The 23,281-nt window shown below is 46.7% G+C and overlaps 1 protein-coding gene across 2 annotated transcripts in view; it reads right to left on the bottom strand.

Annotated features, from left to right (window-relative positions):
- Positions 1 to 18,755: 18,755 nt before the first annotated feature.
- The window catches only part of CMIP (c-Maf inducing protein), a 132,821-nt gene continuing 128,295 nt past the window's right edge, over positions 18,756 to 23,281 (bottom strand). For both annotated transcript variants that reach the window (XM_086620789.1, XM_086620788.1), the window contains exons 19-21: positions 22,819 to 22,924; positions 21,601 to 21,671; positions 18,756 to 19,069 (exon numbers count right to left, since the gene is read on the bottom strand). In XM_086620789.1, the coding sequence (XP_086476915.1) occupies positions 19,016 to 19,069; positions 21,601 to 21,671; positions 22,819 to 22,924 (231 nt within the window). In that variant the 3' untranslated portion in view covers positions 18,756 to 19,015. The remainder of the gene's footprint in view (positions 19,070 to 21,600; positions 21,672 to 22,818; positions 22,925 to 23,281) is intronic.

Genomic DNA, 23,281 nt, shown 5'->3' with positions numbered 1-23,281 from the left:
GCTGGTCTCTTTCAAAGGGGAAACATAATTGAGCAGCTAAATCTAACTGTATCAGCAAAGTCACCTCCAGACACCCGAACAGCCACCAGCACAAGGTCTACTCCAGCCCTCTGACAGCTATAAAACCTTACAACAACCAGAAAAGACGCTTTCTTCCTGTCTGTGCCACAGTCCTTCATTCATCTGTAGAAATGAAATTGCATAACAAAACCAAACACATCCATCCCACCTTCACCAGTTACATCTCCTCTTCCCAAGGATGCTCTGGTAAAACAGATCAAGGAACTAATCCAGAGTTACACCAATCGTATTTTGTTTGCCTGGCACCAAGAAAAGAGGGCTTCCTTTCTTCTGCCTCACACTTTATACAATTATGCCATTACAGTAGTTTTCAGGCTTCAAAATTTTGACTTTCTCAGTTTCTCAGTGATTTTTTCAGGTTTTATCACTTGACTCATCCGTGCAGGCTACTTAGTCCCTGAGCGATCACTTTCTAGATAGTTTACAACAAAGATGGATTAAAGATCAACTTAGCCATTAGCTCAGCTGTTTCAGTCTGCCAGCTTGACTTTCTCCCAGAGACAGGCCAGTTTAGCAGCTTATCTTCTCAAATCTGCTCTTGCACACGTGACCTATATTTGAATATGGCACGTATCCGTGATACGGCGGTTTTAGTCCTTTGCATGCTGTACATTAGTAGCCATTGCAGAACAAGCTTTCTCTCATTTTAGTAATTGCTACAAGAGTGTGCACACGGTTGTGCATCATATTGCAAATGTTATCTTGGGATTTAAGAACAGGGAGTTGAACAGTAAGAAAAACCTTGTAGTAAAATTAAGCTTAAATAAAGTGAAAGCAAAGGTCTACTAAGTTACAACTAGACATGGATGTGGGATACCATACTGACTACATTCACAGTACCAGAGTTTCTCATAGCTGAGAAGCAGACTGAATTCAGACTCTCTTTACAGTTTGATCTATAATTTGATACTTTTATAAAATACAATGTTTACTAGTAACAGCAGGAAGAAGATTCTAATGCAAACAAAATTTTTACTGTCACCATCAGGTTGGAACATCCTTCTTTTATATCTAGTCAAAGCAGGGCTCAAGGCTGTGTTTGGTCTTCAGGATGAGTAATATTTTCCTAGGTAATGTACTCTTGAGAGGTCTAGTGATTAACATTCTGATAACCTTGGCTAGAGAGCATTAGTGAAGAGCAAAATGACATTATAAAGGAAAAAAAATGCTTACCAAAGAGCAGACAAGGACTCCATGCCTGTGCAAGCGCAGATTGATAGATTGGTTTGTTAGATATGTATTTCAAGACCTTTCTTCCTGAAGCTCAGATTTATTACTGACCATGGCTTTGAACGTGTCGAAGTCCAGCGAGGATCGATTTTCCATATTACTGCGGAAAGGTAGCTGCAGGCAGTTTGGCAAGTGCTGATGTGAGTCTGTATTAACATGCACAAAGGAAAGATGCCCTGTTCAAACCATGCCTTTGCATTTGCTCCCAACAGGCTCATTGTCTTTCCCAGCCGTGCCGTGCGAGGGCAGCAGAGACTGTGGAACGGGGAGCTGCTGTGCGGGGGCTCTGCGGGGACAGCGGTGGCCCCGACCGGGGGGTGTCCCCGGCCACCCCGGCTGCCTTCGTGGCTGCTGGGAACAAGCTGTTGAGGGGACTCCTGCCACCTGTGCTGGACATCTCACAGGATGCAGAGGCCCATGAGGGACCAGAACCGGCATCCGGAGAATCAGACAGTAAGTAAGTCTCTACTGAGGCCAAAACATTTTAAACTTTTGATGTTTTTGATTTAGTTCTGATGGAAATGGCAAGAAGCACGCACAACGTACGGCCCTGCCTCAAGCCAGCAAATGTCATGTTCCCGAGCTGAAACATTAACACAAAAGCAGTTGAAACGGAAAATAATAACGTTTGAAAGCCTGTTTTAGAACAGGTGCATGTTTGCGACCCTCTCATCCTGGTTCCACAAACAATTAGTTTACTTTAGCAGCAAGTTTCTCCAAAGCAGGTACTGGGCCTGCAAATTTTAGGCCTCCCAAAAATTTGTAAACAAATATATGAAAACAGAGTAGAATAATGGGAAGTACTGGGTGGCCTTTGCGGTGGGCAGCACTACTCACCCCGCCTATAACAGAGAAGGGAAACAACACCGAGCAGCCAAAGCCTGCGCGCATCTTTCATGCCTTGAGTAGAAAAAGCTCAGCATCAATATTTTGGCTGCACCTGACCCTAATTTCCAGAGTCTTGGTTAAGTCTAGTTGACTTGGTGACACTCGGCAATTATTTTGCGGAGAAAGAAACGGTGTTATTCATCACCCCGTGAGGCCAAACCACAGCTCCAACCCTTTCCTTGCATATTTGTGCAGTTGCCATGAGGTGGAGCCATCCACCAAATCCCAACCACCACTAAACGGCTACCAAGAGCTTTTAGCTCTTTTTTTTTTTTCCACTTCAGCCAGGCTGAGCCTAAGCCTCCATCCAAGGTCAGCTGATTGTTGACAAGCACCGATAAATCAAGCAGAAAGCGCTGATGATAATGCTGCTCGTTATTGATCGAGTGCTATAGGTGATACTCAGGGGAGGGTTAGCTGTTCACACCAGTCACTAGGTAACGGGGTTGCCTCGGGATGCAGTCAGCCACCCAGAACAGAGCTGATGAGATAATGTTCTGGGTTTCTGTTTCAGTGGCTGTGTTGTGCTGTCCTGATTACCCTTGGAAAGGCCACTTTATTCTGCGGCTCAAAGAGGGCCATAGAAGTTTGAGTGGATAAACCCCAACATGGAGAGGCAGCTACAGGTACTTTTCTCTAAACTGCCTCTCGACTCTATAATCTTCTATTCCCCTATAAACCAAAATCTTTACCTTTTCTTACAAGACTACAGCGTGCTTCCTTTTACCTCTGTGCCCAAAGGACGCTGCATTTGCTGGCTGCCAGGCTGGATTGCATTGCTCCACCCAGAAGATGACTACGAGTGCCTTGGGAAGTGCCTTGTTTGCAGAAACTGGTGGGACAAAACATTTGAACTTAAATCCCATACGTGTGACGGCAGCACAGACAAGGATAGGTGGATATTTTATCTGCTCCAAGCCAAGCACCGTGATTTGGTTTCACTTGGACCACTCCACCTTGAAATAGCTATTCTATTCCTGGTGTAATTTTCTTGAAGGAAAATTGAAATCTGCAAGATTTTAATTTTGCAGGAACACTATTTTCCACTGAAAAACAAACCTCTTCAAAAAATTCCCAAGAAGGTCTGAACAACACGGCTGTGATATTGACGGATGTAAACCCTGCAATTGTGTGTCTTTCCATGCCTGGGATCTGTTTAAGCTATAAATCCCATCTGTTATGCACAAGGATGACTACTGAACATCCTGATAAGAGAGGTGCAATTTGTCTGGAAATATATCGTACAATAATGTTTTCTAATATTTGGTGTAATAAAGGAAATATTGTCATCAGTTACCTCACTGATATGTAACTTTCTGTTGGCAAATCTTTCACAGTAAGGTTATAATAACATCACTCTGGCATCTCTGCCAGATACTCAACTCTTTATTTTCTGTTCTGTCATATAAGCTGAGTAATTTATATGCCTGTTCAATACAAAAGGTGGTTATTATATGTTTGAAGAAAGAGATTTGACAATACCTGCCTTGTAAGAAATACCAACTGAGTCGTAGAGAGGAAAGGCAAAGGAAAATGCTGTAAATCAAAAGGTGACAAGGCAGTTTTCAGATGGAAGATTAGAAGATTGTTCAGGGTTCCACAAACAAATATGTTGAATTATAGACAAAAAGCCACTTTCCAGCATTTGTCCCCTGTTTCTGCAGTCCTTTTAGGGACATAAATCCCACTGAAGTCAAATCATGTCTATAAACTAAATTCCAAAATTAATCCATAAGTAGAGTCTGTCATGGAAATGCGTATTATTAGTTTCATTTGTACAAGATGTATAGATATGATTTCAAATAAAAGCAACATTATGGAAAAAATTACGTCAATTGCAGTTTTGTCTGAATAAGGAGTGCACAGCATGAATGCTCTCCCAAAATAACACATCTGCAGTGATCTAAGCGAAGCTTAGCTAACATTCCCTGCACTGTATTTTTACACAGGTAATTTTGTGTGACTGCTGAACCACAGCTCTAAAATGGCATCGATCTCCAAGCTCTGACAAACGCATAGCAAGGTTGCTCTACCCAGCGAGAAGGAGCAGTGATGGACTCTGGCCAGATGCCAGCGCTGCTCTTCAGTCCCTGTAAAGATGTGAGAAGATGTATTTTAGCTGATGGAGTGAAAACACTTTGCCGTTTGCAATGGCACGGAAAGGTGCCATCACAGGTCTGCCTCCTGCCGCACAGGCCAGCAGCCGGGCACGCAACTCGGAGAGCTTCAATAAGGCAAGAGCAGGAGGTGACAGAAAGCCCCTTTGGGTGTGGGACTGAGTGGCAACTCAGCTGCAAGGGAGCTGCAGAAAGCTGCCTGGCTCTGCTTTCCTGCAGATGACCAGGCTTGTTAACCCCAGCCCAGGATTCAGGGCACGGAACATCAGAGCTGGTACGTTGGGTGCCAAGAACTGATCATGTGAACTGCCTTAATCCCCCTGAGCAAGGAAAGGAGAATGCCTGAGCACCGTGGGAAAGAGCAGCTCGTCGTGACAAACATCCAACGTTGTCAATCTAATGCTGAACTCTTCTTAAGAGGCTGACAGGAGAAGCCCACCCTGCTTGTGCTGGTCCTTATTGTCCTGCTTTCTAGGGCAGTGCTGCTCTACCAGCAGCCAGCTCCTGGGCTGTCTCCATGGGGACTATCCTGTTGTCTCTGGGCTCTGGCCATCACTGTGCAGTCCAGTGGCCCTCGTCAGCTGCAGGGAGCGCTTTCACAATATCACAGAGGAATGGCAGCCCAAGGCACGGGAGGAGAAATTCATCCTCCGTTCAGCTTACCCTTGCAGCAGAGATGTTTCCCACTCTGAGACTGGAAGTCCAGACCTCAATTCAGGGAGCAAGGTGACCTTATTGTTAGCTTTCAGTTAAAACAGGAAGATCATTGCCCCTGAAGATGGAAGGGGACATTCCCTGTCTCAGAGCAGTCCACTTGGAAAAGGAAAAGCACTCTTACATTGCACAGGGGAGAAGAACGCGGGTCGCGGCTCTTTAGAAGAGGTGGCTGGGGCAGGAGCTGGTGGCAATGGAGGTAATCCTTCCTCTAGAGAACCTGCTGAAGCGTGAACACGCAGAAGTGGATTTCCAAGCCGAGCAATACCTGCTGTCTGGAGTGACCTACTTTTTTGCACGCTACGTGAATAGGGCCAGGCAATAGTTAATTCAGTGCTGAAAAATAAAACTGTTGGGCAGCAACAATTATCACATGTCTGGTGAACCTCATGAAAAACCTCACTGTCCCCTGACAGTGGTTACTGGACGGTATCTCATTTCAGACCTGTGTTGTGGGTACATATCTAGCGGAACACAGCCATTTTCTAAATGGAGCATAATCATTCAAGTTTGCTTATCAGATCGAACAGAAGTTTTTCTTATTACTATGCACAGTAATTTACCAAATGCAGAGTTTTTAATGTCATCTCATAAATCACAAAAAGATAAAAGGCATTTTCATGCTGAGGGTCCGAGCAGTCCAGTGCCTCTGGATGAGAAAGGCTGAGTGAGCGAAGCTCTCAGCAGGATAGAGCACACCATCAAATCCAGCTTTTCCAGCGGCCTTGCCGCATATCCCAAATCGCACCGGCTATGAAACCCTACCTGACATCAGGCATCACTCTTCACCTGGCCCTGTGCTCGCAGGTCTCCCACGCCTCTCCCCTGCCATTATTTTGTCTCATCTCAGCCACCAAACGCTCAGCTAAATCTGTACTGAACCGTCGCCAGCTGAGTTTTCGCTGAGATGTTAAATGTTTGTCACCCGTACGGGGAAGGGAACTAAACTAACAAGCTAATCACTCTTTCGGACTTTGAATTAGTTTCTAATGCCTGTGCTGAATGCCTAACAACTGTTTCAAAAGTTGGGCTTTGGTATGATATTTGCTGATACTTTGACTCTATATAGATTTTTATTTTGGAACAAAATCCCATTTCTTGATACATTGGCCAATTAAACTAAACAGCTCTCGTCAAAATGACCCCCAGTTACCAGCAAGAAACTTAACCCTGATGGTTGCATTTCGAAAGCCTGGTATGTTTTATCTCCCTTTTTTCCCTCGAATGAGATCCTGGCACCCTAATTCGCAGGCACCGGAGCCGATCTCCGCAGAGAGTCGCAATCAAGTCGACTCTTTCTTTTCAGCACAAAGGAAATCACATTTCTTTGAAACGCCGAGGAAATCTGAATGTGTGTTCCTGTTTAGCATGATTAAGGTGTCACATAGCACTCCCACGCACCCCGACACAGAGAACTTCTTGCCGGCTGCTGATGTCAAAGCAAATCAGCTGAAACACGGAGGGATTCTGAGAAACACAACTAGGACACGCCAGGCAGGCTGCCAACGAGGCACCCAGTGTCATACAGGCCTCCGTGCAGGGGATGGGGACAGCACAGTCATGTCCCCTGCCCCCCCAGCAGGTTTGAAATGCAGGCATGGGGCACACGTCTTTCACCAGGTAGGAATTCCTGCATGTGAGCTCCTTGTTGCTGGTTATAAAACCTTGATAGGTAACAGCAGAGGTACCTGTAGCATTTGGGAACATCTCCGAGGGGTGCAGTTCTTTGCTTTTGGATTTGCCTAAAACTTTCTTTGCTTGTGCTCTGTTTTGGTCTCGGCCACCTGGGACATCTCTCTCTATCCCAGTTCTGTCTCTCATTGCCCTGATGGTCCCAGCTGCATTCCTCTTGCTTTTCTTCAGCTCTTTCTTCTGCGTATTTTTGCCTGTGTCCTGTGGTTTGTCCGCTATTAACGTTAATAATTTAGGGAATTGTCTGCTTCTGCTGAAATCAATTCCTGTGCAACTTCTGCTAAGTGCTGGGCCTGTGCCCAAGGACCACTATGATGGGGCCCAAACGAGGCAAGCGAAATGAAATGAAAGCAGAGGAAAACAGAGGCTTCATCCTTCACCACCCTGTGGTGATGCCCACCCGTTGGGGATGCCCAACGCCTAAGAAACACGAGCCCCAGATTCCAGTTGAAATCCCTTCCTTTTCAAAGCTCTCCCACGTACATCACTCTGTGCCTCTGCAGGTGTTTGCCTAATGAAAATTGTAATGGATCAAAGTGCTTGCGCTAAGCTATTGATCCAAGTGCTGCTTTCTAAACCCCCTCTTACACCTCCAACCCACTGCTAGGAACCATCTCCAAGAGCTACACCAACCTTATGCAGAAGACCTTCTTTTTAGGCCATTTACCGTCTGGATGGTCACCCATTTCCTTGTGAGTGGCAGAGGAAGAAAAGCACCTCCTGTCTCAAGACTTAAGCCAGTGTGGACCAGGTTCTCCTTATTTCCTTCTCTGGCATCACACAACTAGACTGCTGAGGGCCAGATGCAGGGAAACTGTCAGCAGCAGAAGACATGGACTTTGTCTTGGAGAGACATTTTATGTTCTTAAGCCCAGGGCTTTAATAGCTCTGTGAGTGAGGCAGAATAAATAACAAGACAACATAGACAATGATTTAGAGACCAGGTATGCAGACAGTTTGACTAAGGCTGAGAGGATAAGTTCATCTGATATAACGTCACTGAAGTTCAACTCTCATCCGTGTTGTTGAGCCATACAGCTGGGCTTCTCTGTCCTTCCTTGAGCAGCATTTTAGCAGAAGAAGAATTTCTTAATTTTTTTTTTAAGCGGCTGGACTGAGACACCACCCCCAAAAACACACAGGCTGTGGCTCTCCCCTGACAACAGCAGACGTTGGCTGGTCAGGGGAGGACTTGTGCAAGGTCTGGAGCTTGGCTCCCACCAGGAGCTGCCAGCACCCCGCAAAGGCACCCAGCCCCAGCCCACTGTGCAGCCTGGCTCTTCCCACACCCCGGGGCCAGGAGGATTACCGGGAGCACAATGAGGATGCCAGCGTGCAAATCCCAGCCTGGGGAACAGACACACAGAGGAGGGTGTGAACACCCAACACTTCCACTTACCTCCTCCTCAAGGGCTTGGCTGAAGTCCCCCTGGGACCATAGGCTTGGATGATGGAGACCCAGCGCTTCACTCACCGAGCCATCAGCTGCCAGGCTTCAAGTTGTTCATTTACTCCAGCATTTGCTAATCGCTTGCAGCACCCGATAGGCAGAGATGTCAGGACACACTTCCCGTACCCAACACTTCCCCTACCCACCGGCGTGTGAAGTACTTGGAGGCTGGGCAGGAATGCGGTGCCTGTTGCGGTGGGTTATGGACAGAAGCCAGAGCAGCGTACCATGGTCACGTAATTAAATAACAAGAACAGATTAGGCAATCTCTGTGCTTCATGTTGACAAGCCTGAAGGAAAGAACAGAACATGTAATCAAAAGAAGGGGGTTTCTTTCTTTCTTTCTTCTGAAAACCAGACAATATTACAGCAATATAGGAGGTGGCATAGCATGCACTAATGCTGCTGCCCTGGGTATTTCTCCCTTGCAGGTTTGAGGATAAGACTGAGATCTTTATTGAAGTCCAAGGGAGCAAAGAACTGGAGGAGCTGGCACACGTTGGAAATTAAACACTGGACTGATTTAATGCTTATTCAATGGCTTTTGGCCCTCTGTTTGGCTCACCTGCACAAGGACACGTGTGGCTTTCTCACATCAGCAACTTGCAATCAAAAATCACCCGTAATGCCAGCTTCCTCCAGGAACAGACGGCTATCTTTGTGGTCTTCTTAATGACAGATCGGGCTAAAGAAAAAGCACAAATTCACAGCCTGCTTATCAGGAAACATTTCAGGCTTCCTTCTTTTGATGATTTCTGCAGAGATATTCCTGCTGAGTCACTGGGTTTGCAGTGTCATGTGCCAGCGGGAGCTGCAAGAGCTGCCCCCGGGGAAGGGGCTGCCTGCTGCGGCTGCCTGCCGTAGCCGTGGTAGGGGGCGAACGGGAGATGTGAGGAGCACCCAGGTGCATCCTTTGGGCTTCCTTGGCCAAAGCTGCAAGCCAGGATTGGAGTGAAATTGAACTGAAGAAATCATCTGACCTGTACATGGGGCTTTTTAGCTGAATTGCTTCACTGGCTTAACAGGCAACTAGACACCTTGTTATCCTGCTACCCACTTCCCTGACGCAAGGATGTAGTTTAGTGACTCGCCACCGTTCAGGTACCAGTAATGACAGCTGCAGTTTTTCCCCAAACAACTGATTTCAGATATGCAATTTGTTTAGATCCCATTAAAATAACCTGCTCCTCATTTTGTCTCTATGGTGCTAAAAACATCAATACCAAGTAACGCTTCTGCAGCAGTGACCTGGCTTACCCTGCTTTTGGGAATCATCCAGACAAACATGGCTCTTTGCTTTTTTCAATCACCCTTCTGAAGTGATCAGCAGAGACAGCCTGAAAAGTGACAACCCCAGATTGCTAATAAATGTCCCCAGGCTTTAGCAAAGCTGCTACAAAGCTCCCTAAAATTAGCCCAGCATCTTTCTTTTAGTAAAGACCTCCCGCGACGAGCGAGGCTGCAGGTATCCTGGGCTGCAACGAGACTCCCAGTATACGTGCAAAGAGATGTTTTGCCCTATTTAGGAAATTGCTGGCTAACTTATAGGTGACACTGTTCACTGGTGGTGTCAGTCGCCCCGACACCTTTCCGGTGAGAAGGCAGCTTGTCGCAGCCGCCATGTGTGTGGAGTTGCCTTATTTACTCTCCTGGGGTGGCATGAATCAGAGTTGAAAAGTGCAGTATGTTGAAGCCAGCCCCTATTCCCATGATGTGCGAGCGTGAGTCACTCAGCGGGGAGATTCTGCCAGGGTCCCTCCTGGGCGACCCAGCTCTGCTAAACGCGCTGGAAAATCCACGGATAAAAACAGCCCCGGTGACGCACGGGAGCCAAGCAGCCTCCGTGCCTTTTTGGGGAAGCTTCTGAACTGCCGCCGTTTCCTCTTGATCAATAACCCGGCTGGCAGGGCAGGGCTTTGAAGCAATCCAGAAGACACGGCTCGCTGCTCGCGCCGTCACCGCTGTTTCTCTCCGGGAAGGTGACAGGCTGGGTGGCTCCAGGCACAGGCAGGGGAAGGATTTCTCTTCCATGTGTATTTAAAGCCAGATTCTCCTGTGAGAGCTCTTGCTTAACAGAAAAGGTAACGCATGATGTGAAAGGGCTTTCTGTGGCATGTGCAAAAAAAATACTTTTTTTAAAAAAAAAAGTCCCATCTCAAGGTCCCACAGCTCACTTCTTTCTCTCTCGTCATCTCCTTTCTCCACCCTCTCTCCAGTAAATACCGCTTGTGGGGTTACCGTGGGAATTAGGGAGCAAACCAGGCTGCCTTCTGCAGCTAGTTGGCCTGAATATTCAAAACATTTTTTTTGGCCTTAAAACCCATCACTCAGCTGATCCTGTGCTTACTGGAGCTGATCCTCCAGTCCCTGCGACCCTCACAGTGAGGGCACCGCTGTCCTCAGCAATGGTTTCCACGCTATCATCCCGACTTGGGCTACAAAGAAAAGCCACTAATATTTCCAGATAAATATCTCATTAATTTCAACCACAGGCAGCCGTGAGTCACTTCCCTTTGACTACATTCCTCTCTTGTGACCAGAAATCAAGTAGTGAAGATCTGGTACTGTGTAAAATTCATAATTATTTTGAAAGGATATCAATAATTAGTCTCAAAAATTCAGACCTAAAAAAATCCTTCATTTTTTCCAGAGATTTGCTACTAGTTAATCGCCTTTGCTCCTACCACAGCTGCATAATAAGACAGAATAATTTTACCACAGAACTGTTAGATTTTTTTTTTAAAGCATCTTTCAAAGTTCAAGCAGCAGGTTGGGCTTTCCTTCTGTCTCTTGGTAAATCATCTCTTTTCCCCAAAAAACAAAACCAGTGTAAGGCAACGCTCATGCTCAGGCAGATGTTTCTCTTTTGCATGGATCGGTTCCCCATGAGAAGTAGTGCAGTGGCATCATTTGCCACAATAAATCACAGGAGCCTTTAAGCCTGTACTCGATATCCACTTAAAAAAAAAAAAACAAAAACCAAACAAAAATCCCCAGACTGCTTAATAATCACTCAGGCCTGTCTTAAAATATGCTAAAAAAGAACCTTTTCAATCAACTTTGGTGGGATTGCACCGAGCACGGCACTGAAATCAGGGCTTTATTCAGACCCAAACCTCTTGCCAAACATGTTGCTCACTTCAATCACTGCTCATTAGCCCACGGGTTCACCCTGGTGACTAATGACTGCTCATAGCTGGAATCAGTGCATTATGGGGGAATAACCAAACTTTAGGAGGAGTTTCTCGTTTGTACTGATGAAGGCGGGGGAGAAAGTGGGGAGGGGGATAAACACCGTTACTTCATCTCATGAACTCCCCTAATCTCTCTCAAAGGTAGTCCCCAATGCTGAGGGCTTTTAACCTGAATCACAGGAAAAAAATGACATGGAACTGGCCCGTGCTGTGCTGACACAGCCTCTGGGCAAAGAAACAGCTGCAGAAGAGTTTGCTTTGTGCTGTGTCTCAAGCCACAGGGGAATGCAAAACGTCCCACCTGCCTACTCCTCCATGGGTCGCCCCTCCAGCCACTCGCTGCCCTGGGGATGGGGCCGCACCACTGCGCCTTGCGGCGGGTGCTCCCCTGGGAAAGGAAGGGATACCACGCCAGGCCGGGCTCCTTGCAGTCCCTGATCCCAGCATCAGCCCCAACCAGGCCCCAAAAACCAAAGTAACTTCGCTCATGAGCTGATGGAGGCCAAGAGCTTTGTTTGAGCCTCTATGAAGATGTTGGAGTCCATCAACAGACATGAGGTGACTTGTGATGCCAGCAATGGCCGGGCACAGAGCCGCTGTGTACCCATGTCCCTACTGATAGCAGTTCTCCCTTGTCGTCCCCGGGATGCGCTGGCACTGCCAGCACAGCCGCAGGGACAAAAAGTGACCAAGTAACTTGCAGGAGGGACAGGGAGAAGGGTGCAGCCCAGAGCCCCTCAGGCAGCGGAGCAGGAGGAGGAGAAGAAGAAGGAGGAGGAGGAGGTAGGAGGAAGGCCCCGGGGCCACAGCGATAGCTGCGTGCTGGAGCTCGGGCGGGTTTCCTTGGCAGCCGCAAGCTGAGGGCGCTCACCATACCTAAGTGAAGATTTTGTCGCCATGGCAACATTGATGTCATCGGCTCTGCGGCGGAGAGCAGCGTTAACCTCAAGTGCGACTTTTTTTTCTTTTTTTCCCCCTTGGTTTGGGGTTTTTGCTTATTGATTTGTTTATTTCTCTCCGGAGGTGGCCCTGTCACTGGGGCTGGCAGCAGTGTCCATGGATGTCCACCAGCCCCAGACCCCTCCTCACGTCATTCGGGAGTGGCACGGAGCCCCAGCACTGGGAGCGGTGGGATGGGGCTGTATTTTTGAAATGGAGCTCTCAGCCCCACGCTCTGCCCTGCACGCACTGACTCCTTTCCCCAGCTGTTGCAAACCGACAGTACTTCCAAGGAAGATAGTTTGGATGTTCCCGAAACGTGAAGGAGGTGAGGGAGGCAGAGGCTTCACACCCGAGGAGATGCCTCCGTGCTCTCACCACGCAGGAAGGCACCAGCCTGCTGTCAAACCACGTTACGGCAGAGCCGCCGCCGCTCATGCTCCCGTCAGGAGGAGTCCGACGGACCCGCCGAGACAGAAATTCCACAGCTCTGTAGGGGACACAATGCCCGATGTGAGCATCCGACGGCTGCGCACCGGAGGCCGAGCTCTGCCCTTGGTGCCGGTGCGGCGTCACCCCAGCCCTGAACCAAAAATCTCTCTTCGGACAATGCCCGGCAAGTGGTTTGAAGAAAAGATTCATGAGGGAGTGAGACCTGGCTTATTCACCAACCTCTGTGAGCCTCGGCTCCAGGGATGGTTACCATCCCGATGGACAAATCCTCGATCCCCCTGGAGCCTCCTTTCACTTCCACGTATCACGGCTACTGCCATTAACAGTGGACCGTGGCAGAAGTCTGGGTCAGGCTGTTCCAGCCAAAAATATTCTACGTGTTACCCAGTTCACTGCAACGTTAAAAGCAGCATTTCACCTAACTGACAGGGCAGGAGTAACGGTACAGCTGAGCTCGGCTTCCCTGGCTGCCTACACAGCCCTCCTCCCTGACTCATGGGGAATTTTTGGTTTAACTGTGACTGGGTTTCTTATAAAGATTTGATTTTTTTTTTTTTTGGTTACATTGAACAAATCCTGCTTCTACACCAGCTCATTGTGCAGACAGAGTGGGATGTGCTCTCTTCTTACCAGGAAGGAGGTTGTGATGAGCCTCATCTGCCCATCTCCGGGTTTGGGGACGCTCACCCAGCCTCATCACTGTACGTCAGGGCTGGAGAAAGCACCATGTGGAAGGGAGATGGCTGGTAAAACAGGATCAGAGCACAACATAAAATCCTAGCCAATAAACTAGTTTAACAATATTTTTCTCTCTTGTGTAAATAAACAACGAGCAACCCAAACTTGCATCTTTCTAACACTATGATGCTTAACATGAAACACAAAGCATTCCTGATAAATGTGTTTCTGCAACCTTCAAGGTTCACGACTTTGCCTCTTAGTGCAGCAACAAATAACAAAATCCAGTTCCAAGATCTCAAAGCACCTGGCAAATGAGTCAGTAAAATCCGTTATCCTTAATGTCACCATAACTGGTAAAATATGGACAGAAAAGTAACCCTAAGCCAAGGTTTCTGTATGTGAAATATAATGAGGTATACTGCATACCAAAGTCACTAGCAACACTTTGTGAGACAGTCAGCAGGCCTCTGACCCCATACTCAAAGCAAACTTTTCAAAAGAACTTCATGTAATTTAATTCAAAGGCACTGATTTTATAATAAAGCCATATGTAAGGATGGGAGATTCTGGGTGGGGGAGACTCTGCTGAGATTTAGAAGTATCTCAGCTACGGCGAGCAATTCGACTTCAAATGTATGCTGCGTTAAAATTAAAAGATTAATGTTTGAAATTATATCCCAGCTGGAACAAAAATTAAGAAGAAACTGGTTACTATATCAACTGCCAGATCTGTGAAGAAAACTGGTTAATTTAGGTGTTGAGACCAATTCAGTGCTAGTACTGAACTGAACATGAGCTGTGAGCTATATTCTGATACACAGACCTTTCTTTTGATCTTGGTAGAGATTTGTAGAAAAAAAGGACATGTATTTACATCAGCAGTGCTATACTGACGAGGTTCTTGCACAACCACTGGGTCACTGTGAGATTTGTGTACATATATATTTAAAATCTGATAGGGTCTATTTTAAAAGTGAAAATATATTACAGCACTTGTTCTGGCTGGTTGGTGAAAATCATGAAAGTGTGACTGCCTAAAAAAAATAGTAATAATAAAAAAGCAGGTACCAGGCTAGCAGGAAAAATACCTGCATGTTTAATATTACTGGCAAAAAGGATATTCCAAGGTCTGTTATTAATAAAAACAGCTTACCGCAAATATTTACTTAAGATGTTCCCCAGTCAATAGAAAAGAGAATGGAAAAAAACCTGGATGGTAACATCCACTTGAAACAAATATCTTGATGCGTGTATGCTATTTAGTTGGAAAAAATCATTAAAAATTCACGACGCAGCGATGCAGTTGACTGGCGTGTTCTGATGGGCACAGCTGGCTGGACTTGCAGAGGCTGGGAGAGGTCAGCGCTGCCTTCAGCGTGAGAATGATGGAAACACTACGCTCTTACTGCTCATAGACGCGTAGGAAGTTTCAAGCAGCTCTTTTCCAGATCAGAAATCCTTGTACATATGAGACAAGAGGTCACTCCCACTCCCAGACATCAGAGGAGTGGAAATCCCAAAGTTGGGAACAGTCCCAGCTCCTGCTGTTGTCCGGAAGATAGCAGTCTTGAGCGCAGCTGGCGTCCATGCGGTGCGTTTGAGCCCATCGTTGCTTATGTCATACCTTCACCGCATTTAGGGATTGCTAGTCCAGAGTCCAGGTCCCACACAGATCTACCAACGAGGTCTTTCTGCTCACTCCAAAGACCTTCCCGCTGTATTTCCAAGAGGACTTTACCTGAACAGAGGCTCGCTGCTCTCTGGGAAGCATACGGAGTGAAGAATATCAGACACTTTGTGCTCAGTGCTGAGGCTCAGAGATGGAGCTTCTCCCTTGCTTGGCATGGGTGACCCTGACATGAGGACAAGGCCTGCTGAAAGCCCGTTGACACGGCTTGCCTGCTCTGGGGACACGCAGCCGGCTCGCAGGAGATCAGGGCACCCATAGACTTCAAGAGAACACTAAGCAACCTGCAGACCTGCCCTGAAGACAGCCCAGATGCTCCACACCTGCCCTGGTGCCACCATCTACCACATCTCCCCTCCCAGAACCAGGGTTAGGCAGATAGCCTCAGGTCCTCACGGACAGGGCTTGTTGGTAACCCAGGCTCCACCTTGCGTGAAAGGACCATGTGAACATGACATACCAAGCTCTTACCTGGTAAAAACATGAGCAGACAACTCTTCAGGTCAGCAGCTGTTTCAGCACTCCTCTCCAAGCAAACCCACGCTTAATTGTCAGGATCTTAGGCGTGTATTTTACTCTCTGAGCAACAAGCTGTACCCACCACCCACTGGAGGCAATCGGTACTTTGTGAGGTTCATGTCTGCGTTTGGTCTTCTGAAACTCAAAACATTATCTGTGAGCAGTGCAGGAAGCAATAGGAAGGTAGGACAACATTGGGTTTTAACAAGGACATGAGAAAATTGCTCCTGAAACATGGCAGTGCCGTGGCTTTGTGCTCTTTGGACTTGCATCAAAGCTATTGGGTTGAAAGCCAAGAGCTGTAGGTTAGACAAACCTCTAGTATTCACCGTCCCTGGGAAGAGGGGCTGCAGGAACCTCCCAGATGACATTGGGCAGCTTTTTAATATTTCTGGCTATTTAGGTCCAGAAAGGCTTTGTGAAGACCCTGCCACTGCTGAGGGGGATGGCCCATACGCAGCAGTGATGGCTCAAGGAGAAACAACTCAAAAAGCCCGACAGCCTCCGTCCGCTACAGCCGTCTTGCTTCAGCGGGGAAAAAAGGAAGGCACGGTTCATTCTCTCCATCGAGGGCCATCCTGCGAGCACTTCTTACCTTGGCTGGAAACACAGTACAAACACTCGTGTTTCTCCACGTCCTAAAGTCTGTTTTGTGGAACAGGACAGAAATAGAGATAAAAATGAGAGTACAGGAGCCAGGTAATGTAGGTGATGAATGCGACTCTTGGAACATCTGCGGGAACTGATTTCAAGTGGGGCCCATTTGTTTAAAAGCTAAAGAAGTTTAGCAAATGTCTAGACGACCGAAGCAGAGTTGTGAAGCTCCAGCTGGATTTTCTGCTGGCGTCCAGCCCACCCACCGGCGTGCTTTATCAAGGACAGCGAGCAGAATGCAAACGCAGCAGATCCCTCCATTTGGATGCTGCTCTGAAACACACCTTAATATACAGAAACCTCTTGTAGAGTCTGGAAATGCCCCACCATTTCCAGTACTCCCTACTTCAGGCAACCAGTGCAAAACCAACCCCATCAATGCAACTCTTTTGATGGCCCATGCGAGAACTCCATGAGCCTGCAAAGGACTAGGAACGGTGCAGAGACAAACGGTCTCAGGGAGAGATGCAAGAACCAAATGTGCAGAGACTCAGCTCTCCTCCTCTTCGTCCCTTCTAGGTGACGGTACCTCAACACCTGGTGACTGGTGGCAAACACCCACGAGTGCTGCCCGCTGGGCGCCACTTTGCCAACAAGGAAAGGGGCAGCGCCGAGGCACCGGAGCAGCACACAGAGCGAGCTGCGAGCGCGCGGCTCTTCGAGACACCGTCCTCCGTCAGCCGTCGTCCTCCGGCTCTGGCGTCTCTGCACCTCCCACAGCATCCTCACATCATCGGGGCGGTGAGAGCTTCCTTCATAGAAAACACGAAGCACGCAGCTAAAAGATATTCACTTACAGTTTATTTTTGCCTGAAATTATTTCACATCTCTTTGTACACAGCTACAGAACAGTAGTAGTAAACCATTGGTAAAAGCAACAGTGCTAAGGAAAATGTTGGCATAATTTTTCTGTTTTTTTTGTTTGTTTGTTTTGTGGTTTTGTTTGTGGTTTTTTTTCTTCTTTCTTCCCATACTGCATCCTCACACAGTTTGGGATTTGAAGGGGAAAAAAAACCTGGCACACTACATGAGACTCAATTTCTGTTTCATTTATTTAAAAAAAAAAAAAAGAAAGAAAAAAGAACATGATTTGGGTAGGGGTTGTCTACATAGCAACAAAGTTTAAAAAAACAAAACAACCCAAAACAAAAACAAACGCTTGGCTTCCATTGAATAAGATTAAATATATATATATTTATATATAAAAAATTACATTGGCTGTATGTGAAACCTTGAGGTGCTGAAGAATAAAATAAAGGTGTTAAACAGAGGCAAAACTTCTTTTTGGTGTTTTTTTTTGTTTGTTTGTTTGTTTTAAATAAGCAGCTCTGTACAATGAAGGCTCATTATGAAAAAAAAAGTCAACAGCATAGTTATAAAAGAAACCACAATTTTTAAAAAATTATCTTCTAAGCAATTGTGGAATTTGAAAAATGTAGCAGTCACATTTACAGACAGGTCAGAGCTATCGGATCAGCAACAACGCTATTTTTTCAGTCTCCCCAGAGGAACATGCAGAACGATGTGTGCCCAGAACAGGTACGGGGAGGGAGGGCGGAGAAGAGGAAGAGGGGGGAATAGAAAAAGCTGATGCACAAAACGGAGGGAGAGCTTTTTTTCCTCTTTTTGAAATACCGGACGTAAACAGAAAACAACCGAGGCGACTTGTAAAATCTACAGCGTTCTGCGAACAGCCCATTGGCAAAATAAACGACTTTTCCCCATCTCCCACGTTTAAACCTGACATGGTTTGAAAGACTAAAGAAAGTTTTCAGACTTGGGAAGGAAACGTGACTTTTATTAACCCCTGCGCCCCCGCCCCCCCACAACCATACCCCCCGTGATAGATATTTTCCTTCCTATTTGATAACGTTTGAGGCATTTTGAAATCAGAAAGACAACGCGATGAAGATTGTAACAGAGAGGGAGTATAATACAGTATGCGTTACTAAAAAGCAATTTTCAAGAAGGACATTTCCTTTTAAAAAAAATAATAATAACAACAAGACAGCAAACTATTTTATACAGTACTATACGCAAAAAAAAGGGTAAAAGAATTAACAATTCATAAATAAAAGACAGGTCCCAGACCTGTTATTTGTGAACCATTTTCTTAAATAGGTGCATTATGTAAATCTTATGTACAACAAAATTACTTTGCATAACAACTGCAAGGACACGGGGGGGAGGTGAAAATCATATTGGTTTTGGTTTTCTTCTCTTGAGATTTTTTCTAAGTTTGATTTTCTGGAGCGAAACTGGTGAAAGAGGAGTTCTGACTGGAGGGGTGCCAGCCAAGGAAACCCAGGTAAATAATGACAAATGAATTATTTTTTTTTCTCCACACAGCATAAAACACAAAGGCAAATAAAATCCACAAAGGTGTTTTTTTCCTCTTTATAATCCTCTTGCTGCTACAAAGTCCTTTTTTTTTTTCTTTTTTTTTGTTTGTTTTCTCCTTTTCAATTTAAATTATGTCGATTCCGAAATCACAAAGCTGAAAGAATCCGGCCGGGTCCAGGCTTGCCCCGTCCCCCCCGACACACGCAACGCCACTCCTCTACCCCACAACCACGACTCCTACCACCAAGTCCCAGGACTCACTGCTCTACAGGTATTAGCCAAAAGTTATTCTCCGGTTTGTTTTCCTCTGGTTGTTTTAAAAATCTTTTCCTTCTCACAAGAAGGAAAAGAGAAGAGTCAGAGCAGGGAGAGTTCACCATGCTTCAGTGTAGCGGACGTCCACTTCTTTCAGATTGGGTAGCTTAGCCTGTGCGGGAGGGAAGGAAAAGGTCAGAATTAATGATGTGTTCAGGATTCAGGAAAAAAAAGCTCCCATCAAATCGGTACCGTTGGCAAACCGGGAGGATTGATATATCTGCCACAAACCGCGGGAAGACGCGCTATGACCTCGGCCGTGCAGCAGTGAGCTGGAACATACAGGTGTTAATGAGGGAACAAGGTGCTGAGCCTTGATGGACACACAGCACTGAGTCACACCTGCGGCAAAAACGAGCGGCCTCTAGAAAAAACAGGCTAGATCAGGTCTGGATCAGACCCTGATCTTTACTTTTTATACAAACGCTTGGCGAAATTTGATTGTCTAACTCCAGCCATGAAGGCAGTGGGCTCAAACTGCAGCAACCGGTCCCTTCTCCAGCCTCCACACTAAGTCATTGCTTGATCTTTCCCCCCACGCATTAAAACAATTTGGAGAGCGTTAGCAACTCTTGGTGTCTTCATGGTCTCCCTTCCGTAATTCCACTACATTTGGATGCATTGTTCTTGAATGACCCTGCATGGGGCAGATGGGAATCGGCTGTTTGCACTGTTCCTACTTGTCCATCCCGTTTCCATGCTCTCTGACCATAATTGCATGGCTAATTCTCTCAAAACAAATAAACACGTTTAATTAGGCTGGGGCATAATTGAGGAGTTGGAAGTTTCTGGGAGTCATTATTACCTCACTCCTTGATTTATGTGCACGCATATTTTGATAAGAGCTAGTCATAATCCTACAGACAGTGCCAGCAAATAATTTTTCAGTTAGGCAATAATGACTTCAGTAGTGGGTGTTTATTTATTGTCTGGTTCAGCCTGCCTGGTACATACGTGGGTGTCTGTGTGTGTGCAAGCGTGTTTGGCGGGGAGGGGGATGGAGCCGAGAGGAAATGTCGTCACTGCCTTGTGCCCCAAATGCTCTCGCAGACCAAGGGGAGAAGGAAAGATTTGTATCAAAAATACGTTCTTTGAAGTCTGAGCTGTTCTCAACAGACCTACAACCATGTGCCCCAGGGAAAGAAACTATTACCCTCCCTCTGAACACACACAGGGCTCTGAAAAAAATGGCCACGAAGATAAATCTCAGCGAAAGAGGTGAGAGGGGAAAAAGTGACGCGCGCCTGTTTTCTCAGCTTTTTTAATTCTCTGCAATCATCAGGACTTTGCTCGCAGCCAGTTTTGCTGTTTGCCCTGGCAAGCTGCTTTCTTGCATTGCTGCTAAAGACTCTCAGTGCAATACCAGAGCGGAGGGAACCGGTTAGGAAAATACGAGTTGCGGCCTGACGTTAGTGGCAAAGGGGCTGAGAAGCAGGGGTAAGGCTGGAGGAGCCTTTCCATAGGCTCGATTTCGGAGCCCTGGGCAAAATATAGCATTGACCTTGATTGTCTGTAAATCAGACAATTGTCTGATATTTAAATTGCTTGGGGCCTGATACAAGCTCCATTGTGTGAACCCAGCTGCAAGCCAGCTGTTAACTCCAAGGACAACTTCTTTGCATATACAATTGTGACACAAGTTTTGAAAACTTTCATGCTAGCAGCATTGCAACTGAGTCCCTGGGGGAGCCCTGGCTCCACAGCCAGAACCGAAGACACGCGTTTGCAGTGAATTTTGAAAGCAGAGCCGTTTCAAGACTTGCCTCAAGTTTGAAACTCAACCCAAGGCTGCGACCTTTTTGAGTAAAGCTAGCACAACCTAAGGCTTCAACACACAAGACAACACATTGTGGAGTTTCATCTCGAGCGCTTGGGTACGCAAGGTAAGGCTTTGGGAGATGCGACTCACGCAACACCAGAGTGAAGAAAAAGTCCACGTGAAGTCATGAAAGCCAACGCATCTCAAGCAGTCCTTGTCTGAAACCACTTGGGGCCGTTCCCCTCCCACAGTGACATTCTAGTTCTTTACACCATTTTGCCAAAGCGGTTGTAAATCCGCAGTACAAATGGTAGCACCAGTATCTTACATGTCAAACTTGGGAACTGGGCATTTGTGCGGGTGTTTCTGCTTAAAGCCCAGTTCCAGTCCAAGAGGTGTCAAGATAAACTTGCACCTTCCTCAATGCTTTTAATTCTCCCTTTGCATTCTGAATCAAAGCTCCGTAGCGCTGTTCACCCACACTACTTTTGGTCCTGTTAACAGTACAGGACATGGCTTTGGATGTGTGCACTAGATTTTACCTGTCTGCATATCCTCATTGGAAATCAACAATATTCTCCTATTTATGAAACCTTTAGTTGATAGCACTGGCAAAAAGATTCAGTTTCAGTTCCATCTCATACTCATCCATTCAGCATATTAAACGTTTCCTGAGTGCAACAAAGCCAGCAACCTCAGAACGCTGTTTTCAGTCATTATCTCCCCCAAATAATCCACTTCACCCTCTTCAGGTGACTTTCATGCTACCCACCCCATGGGGCCAGTTGTCTCTGCACTATGCACTACCACCATGCACTTGCTCAATCTGCAAGTTCTCCTGGCCCAGCTACTTCTCATCTTTAGGGGATGCAATTCAGAAATACCTTGAGATCTTCGTAGGTATCTGCTGAAAGTTTGGTACTGTTCATATTTAAACTACACAGGCTCTTCATGGCTAAAAGAGAAAACACACAGATATTTATGATCATGCTGCATTTTCTTAAAATATCAAGCTTACAGTAGGTCAGAGCATAAACAAGACATGACTATGTGCAGCACTCCCAGGAAAAAGCTGAATAGTGTAAAATATAGAAGTACAAATGGATAAACAGCTGTTTGGGCCCTCATCCAGGAAAATGTCCCTATTTAGGAAGGACCATTAAGGATATGCTTAAGATCGCTGACTTCAAAGGAGTTCAGGCAACTTTTCATAATCAGTTTCCTGCACGTTATTCTCAATAGTGCCCATTCTCAGTGCTCTGCATGGTGCATGCAGAGGCCACGCTGATCTAGCAGTCCTCCCTCTCCCCTCCCTCCCCCTCATTTCCATTTTGGGCTCCAGTACTTAGCAGAATAGTTTCCTAAGATGAGCCATAACTACTGGCCTGTCTGGCACGTCTGTGTAGGATCAAGCCTATTAAAGGAACCCTTTAAACGTAACAGGCGAGGTTTATAATACGCTACTAGACGGAGGAAAGGGTCTTATTCTGGCATGTTGAGCTGCTCTCAGAGCACAGGGGAATCCTGAATGCTGCTTAGATGGCCCCACTCTGCCTTGCCCCACTTAAATAAGAATAGCGAGAGTTTCGCCTCCCCAAAAAAGAAGGAACAAAAAACACCAGAGAGAGCATGAAAACAGCCGTGCACGGTTGCTAAACTCACTGGTGAGTTGCTACACGACTTTGCAATCTTCCCCTCCTGCACCACAAGGTCAGGCTCCTACCCAGAGGAGACACCCACAGCAGGGTGTGAAAAAAGCCAGGAAGTCCCAGGGCAACAGGTCACCACATGCGATGGAGACAAGTGCCATCGGTAAAGTCGGAGGCAAGAGCCAGAGTACCGTCTGGGAGGACGAAGCCCACACGAGGCCACCAAACGTCGGCAGGTTCAGATCACCGTCCCGCTTCCCCTGCCTGCAGCTGAACGGCCCCTTGGGCGGGCAGGGAGGAGGGAAGTTTAAACCCAAACACAACCACAGCCTGCCCTAAATCCCTGCAGAAGCAGCGCTGCGGCAGCCGAGAAATCAATCTTCTGTCCGAACCCACGTGAAGTCCTCTGAACCCACATAAAACTTTCCTCCGTAGCTTATTTCGGTCACTTACAGCTAAGTGCCAGCAGCCCAGCGTCCGTGACGGGAGTCTCGCACAGGTTGAGCACTTGCAGCATGGTGAGGTGCTCCGACAGAAGCCGCAACCCTGCATCTCCGAACTGCGGGGGGAGAGCAAAGTTCCTCTCAAACGATGCATGAACGTCATGTGCAAAGAGGGCACAACCGAACGAGGTTTGCAGATGAGCCCTCAGAGCCACGCTCAGATCGTTTACCACAATCCCAAATGACAGGAGAGAAAGCAAATGGTTTTATCCCTATTTTGCAGATGAGGAATGCAAAAATTAAGTGACTTGTGCACACTTAACCACAGGCCATCATTTAATTAGAACGGTGCCTTTGAAGTCTGGACTTTGTATGAGAGAGCTCCCATCCGGGCTATACAAGATGGTTACAGCAGTCTCAGCCAGTTCCCAACCAAATCACACAAAAAAAAAGCAAAATGCAAGTGGTATTAA

The sequence above is a fragment of the Tauraco erythrolophus genome, chromosome 15 (genome assembly GCF_009769465.1).
Source record: "Tauraco erythrolophus isolate bTauEry1 chromosome 15, bTauEry1.pri, whole genome shotgun sequence".
Lineage (NCBI taxonomy): Eukaryota > Metazoa > Chordata > Aves > Musophagiformes > Musophagidae > Tauraco > Tauraco erythrolophus.
The sequence above is the reverse complement of the archived record's forward strand: the minus strand, read 5'-3'. Positions and strand labels throughout refer to the sequence as shown.